Raw genomic sequence first — 9704 nt, 5'->3', positions numbered from 1 at the left:
ATTGTTTTCCTTCGGTTTGTTTTCCCAACTCTGTCCCATCTAGAAGGCCTCCCCCGTGACGATAAATTGGATTGGATGTTTGCGCCTGCGCGCAGTTTGAAATTGCTTTTGGAAAATGTTTCCATGTTTTCTTGTTTGTTATTTTTGTGGGCTTGGCTTGCTACTCTTGTTGTTATTGTGAGTATGTGTATGTGTATGTGTATGTGGGTATTTGTTGATGATACAATGACGCTGCGCCTGGCAGCTGTTGTCTGTCGTCAGCAGAACGGTGGATCCATGGATTATGCAGCTTGTCCAACGTTTACTTCCTGCACTTCCTTCAGCACAATGGAGTCTCTTTTGGAGTCTTTTTGCAGCTTTCCAAATATGTGCCTACCAATCTACCTGCCCGAACTCTGAACTCTAAGCACAGAACACCGGCGACAGGTGCTAAGCTTTATTTCCGCTTTCGGGCTACTTTGGGTAGGAACTAGGTGAGCTAATCGATAAGGAAGTAAGCACTATCATTCGGTCGAGCTATTTTTGCAACCTTATCAGCTGGCTTGTTGCGGTTAGTAGGGTAAGTACCTGTTTTGTTTTTTGTCATTCAAAAACTGGCAACAACGCAGACCAAGTTGGCCCAGCTCCGTCACAAGTGGCCGACTTCGAACCCTTCTATGCTTCTGGTTTTTCTTACAATTGTCGCACTTGTCACCGCGACTGTTTCCCCACCTTTGCACCCCCTCCCTTTCCCTGATATGTTTTCCTCTTGTTTTTTTTTTGTCAGTTTCTTTTATTGTTATGCGCAGTGCGTAGAACAAGTGGAAGCTTTGTTTGACAACAACAACAGCGAGTGAAACATCAGCAGCTGGGGCGAGTAAAAAAAAAAACGTTAAGTTTACACGACTCCCAAGCGCTGGGCGGAATCACCTGCCGCAGTTTGTTGTTTCTGTAGCGGCCGTTGTGGGCTTGACATTTGACAATAAAGCAAATAATCATGGGAAAAAAGCTGAGCTACCAGAAGAACTACTGCTCACCGCATATGTCACCAAAAGATAATATAAAAAGCGGAACCATAGCCAAAACAAACGAAAGCGTTGAGCGAAGATCTATTAGATGATGGTCAAACTACATTAAGATAGGCTAGTTTTAATGGGTTCTTAAGTTCTTATGGACAGATCGATTAGCTAAATCTATGAAATGTTTACATTTACAGTTTTTAAGCGGTAGATGTTTATTTATTTAATTAGTGTGTAAAGAAGACTTCTGTTATCTTATCCCTATAAAAATTCAATTTTATTTATATTTTATATATGTTTATTTCGTATGTGATCTTTTAGATTTATATTATAAACTATTATAAATTGTTTGTTGATATATCTAGTTTTTCAAAGAATAAAACTCAATTATACCGAACTCTTACGGTGAAAATTGAAATTAATCGACAACAGTTACTTTAACTTATTCAAGCATACCATAAGCACACTCCTTTATAATTATTTGAATCTATTTACAAATGACTCATTAAACTAGGACTTGCCCTCTATCCATATGAGCAATCATTATCTGATACCGTTCGACTGAAAAGGGCTGTCAGTAGCCTATCAGAAGCTCGGTGATTATGAGTAACATATATCGCCGCAAAAACCAATAAAAACTAACTTCTTATCTACATTTGTCTATAGGATGGGTTGCATTGACACCTATAAAAAAGCCAACCAGATCGATTGCACTTTTAGTTCAATTTGAACCTTAAAGTGAAACGAGAGTATTGCAATTTTAAAGTTCACAAAAACTTAAGACTTGCACAAAGTAAATAGTGGTTCTTTATAAATAAATTTTATACAGGTATGATATCCTTATTCAAAAAGCAAGGGCGAGAGAGAAGAACTGGGTACAAAATAAAAATAACATTTTTGAAATGATCACCAAAAGAAAAGTGAAATAAGATAATCAAGAAATATAAAATCAATAACACTTCATCAAATGCAATTAAATCGCTTGTAAAGATCTGTAAAAAAGTTCCTGTAAGAAATATAACGAAATCTTATGAAAACACATTTCAGCATAATTTTAATGTAAGTTAACAATCCCTATTGTTAACCGCAAATCGCCTTAAATTAATTAATATAAAGTAAACAAACGGTTCACTCGCAATTTTTGAGATAAAATTGCAAGGCTGAGAAAATGCTTAAGAGAAAAGCAATGCTTTGAGAAAATTTTGGAGCGGAAACTCGGCGTTTGAGCGAAAAGAGAGTGCCGAAGACATTCGAACCCGCCCGAACGCAGACGAACACATGCCGACCAGTGAGATACGTTCGAGTCGTGAGATACGTTTGAGTCGTATCCGTGAGATACGTTTTGAATTTTTCAGCTCTGCTCTGCATCGCTGCGCTACGTTCGAGTCGTTTTCGCGGCGTCAAATCGAGCAGACCTGTGTCGCTCCGTAGAGCGAGTTCCCAAAAGAAAAAAAGAATTATACGAAATTCCGCCTGTTTTAGGAGCAGAAAAAAGAATAATTTTAAACCAACGTACACAATCAGTTAGTTTCCACCGACAGTCCGCAGAAACCATTCGACGGCAACGGAACGGGCGCGCGATTGTCGGCAATCCGAAAGATAGCCAAATATTATTGTTCAGACACTCAAAGGGCGTTGATAAAAGATCACCCAGACAACTGCAGATCGAGTGGAGTGTTTTGAAATCAGTGAAATTCTGTGTGAAAAGTCGGCTGAATAAATTCGATAAATACAAGAAAAAAAGAGTTCCCAGCGAATTTCATCAGCTGGAGTAACTGAAGTGACCCACCGAACAAATCGAACACAAGCAACCAAGCACCCAACCAACCAATCGATCGATCATGTAAAAGGACTTTCGGTTTCGTTACGAGTGTGCGATAAAAAGCCGGATCAGTGATTCCCGGTGCAAAAAGGACTTTTTGTGGAATAAATCTAAAAAAAACTGCAGTGGCTAACACAACAACTACAATAGAAGAACAACAATTAAACAACAACAACGGGAGCATCGTCATAGATTGTGGCTTCCCTGAAGCAACAACTTCTGTCTGCACTTGGTTTATGTACATTTATATACACTAGTATATACGCACAGATATATAAAACAAAAACGATCGATTCTCGTTCCCGCGCGTGTGATTGTGTGCGTTCCCATGTTGCATATATATATGCACAAAATATATATGTCTAGAGCCGACTGTTGCGACGACTTTTCTATATAATCGGCTAGTGAGCACCCAGACATCGAAAAGTTACACAAATACACCAGCAGATGCGGGTATATACGTATAGCCAAAGTAGAAGATATATATGCGTATAAGCTGAACGCGGCGCACTCTGCTCTGTTTTTTCTTTTATAATTACTTTTGTCTAAAATTAGAAGACGTGTGTGTTGTGTGTGCCCCGTCCGTGTATCCGTATCCGTGAGATACGTTTGAGTGTCCGCGTCTGCTATATCGCACATCATCATCACCAAACACCATCCAACATCCACCATCCACCATACACGATACACCATACACCACACACCATACGCCATACACCATCATCATCATCGTCATCAGAGATCAGAGATCTGATCTGCGGCGGTGTGTGTGCCAGAAAAGACTCGTGAATCAGACTACGGCTGCGACTACGGCCAACGGCTACGACTTCGACTACGGCTACGGCTACGGCTATACCATATAGACGAGAGATCGCGTATACGGCCAGACAAACATTATCGTATATCTGGCGGCGAGGATTACAATTACAAGAGCAGCAACACGTATACGCACACGACTGATCGGCAGCCGAAGCTAGAGCCGAAACCGAGTATCCGAACCCAAATCCGAATACGCAAACGAACACGAATCGAGACGAGACGAGACGAAAAGATCGCGCGCGTGAAAAACCTCGTGAAGAAAAGTGGGGAAAAATCAAACGCCACGCGACCTTAGGCCCGTTCAATTGAGGGGGCGTGCAGCGGGGCGTGGCCGTGCGTCGACTCCTGGCGATCGCTCAAGTGAAACGCGGCGAAATTCTGGGCAGATAACAAAAATGAGTCACCACAAGCAGCAGCAACAGCAACAACAGCAGCAGCAACATCAAAAGCAAAGCCAAAACCAACAGCAAAAGCAAAAGCAACTAACGAGTGCGGCCAAGTGTTCATAAATTAATGCTAGGAATACAGTGTGTTAGACCAGTCCGAAAGACACTATCCCCCTCTCTATTCCCCTCGAACAGTCCGTCTCTCTCTTGCCCCTGCTGTCGCTCAAAATGCTACGAAACTATCGAAAGTATTTGCAGGATAAACGGAAATACGACAAGCCACAACGACGAGGCAGCGACGGTCACATTTGTCACGACTAGGCAAATCGCAAGGACACAGGACACACCAACCCCTCAACAGCAGCAGCAGCAGCAGCCGCAGCAGCAACACCCAGCAAACCGCAGCAGCAGCAGCAGCAGCAACACGCAGCAACAACACTCGCTATCGAGATTTTGTACATAAAGTCGGGGCAATAGCAGCAACAACTTTGGAGGACGCCATGTATGCGCAACATTTGCGCAAATGGAGTCTAAAAACAAAAAAGCAACTAATGCCATTGATATTGCTAATTATCAGCTACATGTTGCTACTAAACACATGTGTGTCGTCGTCGATGACGACGCAGCAGCAGCAACAGCAGCGTCAGCAACACCAACAACAACAGCAGCCAAGATTATGGGAAGGCAGTGCCAGTGCCGAAGAAAGCAGCTACTATATACCACTGACTTCGGATAATGGCAGCAGCGGGAGCAGTGAAAGCGCCGAGAGCAGTGGTAGCAGCAACATCGACAACAATATCTTAAGTAGGCTGCTCAGCCGCACCAGCAATAGTCTTAGTAGCCGTAGCAATGTTAAGTTAAAGCCAGCAACAGTATTCGACGCCGGCAGCAGTTCAGCCGCTCAGCAGGAGCAACATGTTGCTGCCGTGCCAGAGCAGCAGCAGCAGCAGCAACAGCAGCAGTCAATGCAAAAAGTTCCAAATACGTTAATCAATAGTCAAATATATAATTTATTATTCAATGGCATGCCCATCGAGGCGGCGAGCAGTAAAATGCGTCGTCACATTCAACCAACGCAGCAGCAACATCAGCAACATCAGCAAGAGAGTTTAGCGCCGCCGCCGAGCAACTACAGCACGCGGGCGGTACAGAGCTATCTCATCGAGTCCTACGAAGTGCCAGACAGCCAGCTGGAGGATCGCAGTCCGGAGCAGGCGGCGCGAAGTCGACGCGACGGCAGCAACACCAACGGCAGCCGGCAGCAACATCACCCCGGCAATCGGCAGCAGTTGCAGCAGGATAAGCGCGATCATCGCCGCCAGCGGCAGCAACAGCAGCAGGAGCAGCGTCAACTGCAACATCAGCACAAGAGCAATCACCACCAGCAGCAGCAGCAACAGAATAAGCAGCGCAGGAAGCACCAGCGGAAGCATCGGGGTCACCAGCGATCGGATCGCTACTGTTCCGCCCGGGATCCCGCCCAGTTGGCCTATGCGGCGCCCACCGTCTTTCAGGGCGTCTTCAAGTCGATGTCCGCCGATCGGCGGGTCAACTTCTCGGCCACAATGAAGGTGCAGAAGGTGTACAAGCAGCAACATGACCTGCAACTGCCAACGCTGGTGCGACTGCAGTTCGCGTTGAGCAACACCAGCGGCGAGTGTGACATCTACAGGGAGCGCCTGTTGCCGCGGGGCCTGCTCCGATCCGGAAACGATCTGCAGCAGGCCTCGGATATATCCTACATGATGTTCGTGCAGCAGACCAATCCCGGCAACTTCACCATCCTCGGCCAGCCCATCAGGGTCACGCACTCGGTGATCAAATCGGTCAAAATGGCTGTGAGCGAAAATTATGGTGAGTGGATTTCGATTTTAAACATTACAGAACTTATTCCCTTAATATTTTTAATATTTGAAAATTTTTAAGATTACAAAAAACTGTAGAATTGATTTTATAATGGAAACATTATTACATTTATTAAACTAATAGCAAAATGATAACTTATTCAGTAAATATAGTAACAAGTGCAATATTGAATGTGGGTTCCCAAACAGCAATAGTTTAATATTTTTCAAAAGAGTTCAAGGGGAGTGACTTTATCTGGAAAAATGTTTCAAGAAAAGTTAATACGAAAAGGCTTTAGTTATAAAGAATTTTAAACTAAATTCTATTATTAGTTATTTTTTATAAACAAATAAAGGTAATTTTGTAAATTAATGATTGAATATATAGAAGAGTCTACGATTTTAGCAGAACAAGTAGATTTCCTTGGGAACATTTATAATGATAAGAAATATGATTAAATTCGATTCTGATACCTTATTTTGGTTTGGTCCGAAGATTCTTACTTAAGTTTTGGTAAATGTTGTAAACAGTTTACATAATGTGATCGATCGTTGAACCCATTTCTCTGGCTTGAAATCTGGGAAATAATGTTTTCGTCTATAAGACATGATATAAAAATCTCCTTAAAGTTGCTCCCTTTCTTTCTCCCATTACCTTTTTTTTTTCTCATTCCCTCTTTCTTTCTCTCTCTCTAACTCTCTGCCGCAGTGGCAGCTGGCTCTTTCTCATCGTCTTATTGTTGTTAAATGAAATTTAGCTGCTTTTTTGCAGCTGAATTTCTTATTTGCCAACTTCACGCTCTGCTAATATTCACCAGACCGAAATAATTTTATGCAATACACTCACATACACCATAATACTACTGCCACACACACACTCACACACACACTCACACTGGCAAACGTTGCGCATGCGCCTGGTCGATTGCAGTTTTTTTTTTCTTTTTTGAGTTGCAGGTCTAGGCCCTGGTCTTCTTCTTCGGATTCTTCCACTGGATTCTTTCTTTGTGCCCGGCTCAATTTGGTTGCCGGGCAACAAATATGCTCACATCTAGAATTTATTATTGCCGCCGCTGCTGCTGCTGCTGTTGCTAGTTGCACATTTTAATTAAATTCGCATTAACTTTACTCGCGGTTCCCCCGGGTTTCTGCTTCTTCCCGGCCTCCCCCAAGAAGTGGGAAAAACTTTGAAAACTCATTTCTGCCCGCCCGTCTTTTTAGTTTTTTAGCTTTTTAGCTCTTTAGCTTCCATGTGCAACTCACAACGTCATCGTCGTCGTGTCAGTCTACGTTGTTGTTGTTATTATTGTTGTTGTTGTCTGCATTCGACCTTTGCGGTTGGCGGACTGAACCCAACCCTAAGTTCTTCTCCCACTGCTGTTGTTGTAATTATTCTTGCGTCGCGGTTCATGGAGTTTTGCGTCTGTAATGCGACTAAGTGCGATCACCCGGCCCCGCCCCTCGTCGCCGCCCCCGCCTTTCTTCGCCTTTGCTTCGCCCTTGCCTTGCTTTTCTTTTTGTACCCTTTTTTAGGGGGTATAAGTACTTTGATCAGCAGTCTGTCAGTATATATATTTTTAGTCTAAATACCTATTTAGTCTAATAGCTTTTGGTATTAAGACAATATTGTAGCACTGTGATAGTTCAATTGAAAATAAAATAAATAATTAAATAAAATATAAAGTTCCTAAGGACCAAGTTTAAAAAACATACTGCTTAAATTATATATAAAATTATATATAATTCTCTCAGAGATTATCAGTTAACTCAAGCAAAAATTTGTCGTTTTTGTGGAAGCATGGCATTGAGCTGGATTCATTCAAAACCGCCTGAGAGTATCTAACAGAAGGAATCTGTCAAAATTGGTTCATTTATATCTCAAAGCTTGCTTAAGAGTTATCCGACTAATCAGGTTTTTAATATGCCTGCAAGGGCATATAAACTTCGAGTAGCCGATGCTAACTTCCTTTCTTTTTATTTATTTGTTTTTGTTGCTGTTGTCTTTATTGTCTTCTCCCTCTTGGATTTTGTGCTTTGTTTCTCGCGGGCGCAATTAGATTTTTAATTCATTTTCTCTCCCCACTTCGCTCCTTGGCCGCTGCTTTTTCAGCTTCTGGCTCTTCCGTCATGGCTCTCGCACACGGAGATGGAGGAAAACCCCCTGGTATTCCCGAGATCCCCCATATGCACATACGTACAGTGAAAACCCCCCTCGAAGACCCAACCCTATTCGGATCCCCCCCTTCGTAACCGAAATCAGCTTCAATCAGCTGTTCTCTCGGGCTTTGTCTTTTTGGGTTTATTATCTGGTGTTTATTTACTTTCTGCCTTCGCTGCTCGCTTCTCTTTCTTTTATCCGGCTTCCCAGACCTCATCAATGAAGAACATAAAGCATTAACAGGATATTTACTTTTTGCCCCGCCTGATTTATTTTGACTGCGAGCGCAGCAAATGCTTGGGAATCGATTCGCAAGTTGCGAGCTACCGCAACTCGTATACAAAATCGATTACTCATCAAAATGCATACTAATCAATCCACCCACACAGGCGCAGACCGAAATCTGTCAACTCCTTTCACTTTGCCAATTTCTACGCTGGCCAACAGGCCAATTTGCATATGGGGCCATAAAGCCCGAAGATCGTCAGCCGGATCGTTAAAATCTCAGCCCAATCAAAGCCCCAAAATGGAATCAAATCGTGGAGATCAATCAAAAAATCTGAATCGAATCGGATCGGTTACTTTGCAACCTGAACTATTTCGGTGGCCGCGAAGACAGGGGTTTATTATCCATACGCCCCGTGTGACGACGCTGCTCGCGCTCTGCTTGAAACCAATTAAAATGCCTTCGAACCTGACTGAATCGGTAGTATCATGAATTAACTGGTCTCATTTTATGCCCAATTTACACCCACGCCGTGAACGTCACTCTGCGCCAAGAGTGTGACTTGAATATGCGAAAAAAAAACAAGCGGAGGGAAAAAAAAACAAAGAAAAGGCCATGTGAAAAATAAATAAAAGTCACATCTTTTGTATTTAGCTGCTGCGGGGCTACTACGGTTTGTTCTTCTGCTGTGGTTGCTATTGTTGCTGAGGTGTTAAGTAAATTAGCTGCTCATAAAACATGATTTGATCTGGCAGAAGACCGAGTCGAAGCAGAATCATCAGCTTAGCTCCCAATGTTTATTGTGTTGGTTTGTTTTTTGTTGTTTTGTTTTTTGTTTTTCTGTTTGCTATCGGAAATCGGAGACAAACTGGCAGGGGCTGACAAAACGTAATATTAATTATACGGTGCTCTTAAAATATAGATTTGTTTGCCGCTGTATTATATAATTATTTGTCACTTGTTGTGCTGCACGCAGCATTGAATATTAATTTTTTTTGCGGTCTCTATTTTGTCACCTTGCCAAAGCACTAATAATCTCGACAAGATTTTTCATTGAGAAAAGCAATACCTGGTGTGTTCTACAGTAAAACCACACCGCAGAGAACCTTGACTGCTGCGATTCCATTACCCATGTAGCTGGGCATGGATAACCCGCGTCTCTCGTTTCGGTTTTCTCTTCTGGGTTCTCCACTCCGGTTGCACTTGTTGGAAAATGGAAAATGTGTTTGGCAAGCGATTACAAAACGAAACAGAAAGAAAACGCCAGAGCGGAAAATGCTTTTCAGCGACGGCGACGACGACGACACAGCGCAGTTCGCATATTTAGGTCAACGCCTACGAGTGGAAGCGACAAACTTACTCAACGGCACCCACAATTCATCATTTCTCAGCTCATCTCATCTTTTTTGGGGTGTCTGGTCTACCTGGTCATACGATTTTCCACCAAGGTG

General features: G+C 42.8%; 1 protein-coding gene across 7 annotated transcripts in view; it reads left to right on the top strand.

The window, feature by feature from the left end:
- The first annotated feature begins 2398 nt into the window (after positions 1-2398).
- The window catches only part of LOC128258093 (protein vein), a 36132-nt gene continuing 28826 nt past the window's right edge, over positions 2399-9704 (top strand). For all 7 annotated transcript variants that reach the window (XR_008267938.1, XM_052989505.1, XM_052989503.1 and 4 more), the window contains exon 1: positions 2399-5879. Coding sequence is in view for 6 of the 7 variants with exons in the window: in XM_052989505.1 (XP_052845465.1) it covers positions 4526-5879 (1354 nt within the window). In the remaining variant the exon portion in view is untranslated. The remainder of the gene's footprint in view (positions 5880-9704) is intronic.

This window comes from Drosophila gunungcola (genome assembly GCF_025200985.1).
Source record: "Drosophila gunungcola strain Sukarami chromosome 3L unlocalized genomic scaffold, Dgunungcola_SK_2 000003F, whole genome shotgun sequence".
In the NCBI taxonomy this organism is placed as follows: Eukaryota; Metazoa; Arthropoda; class Insecta; order Diptera; family Drosophilidae; genus Drosophila; species Drosophila gunungcola.
This window is presented reverse-complemented; position numbering and strand designations above follow the sequence as displayed.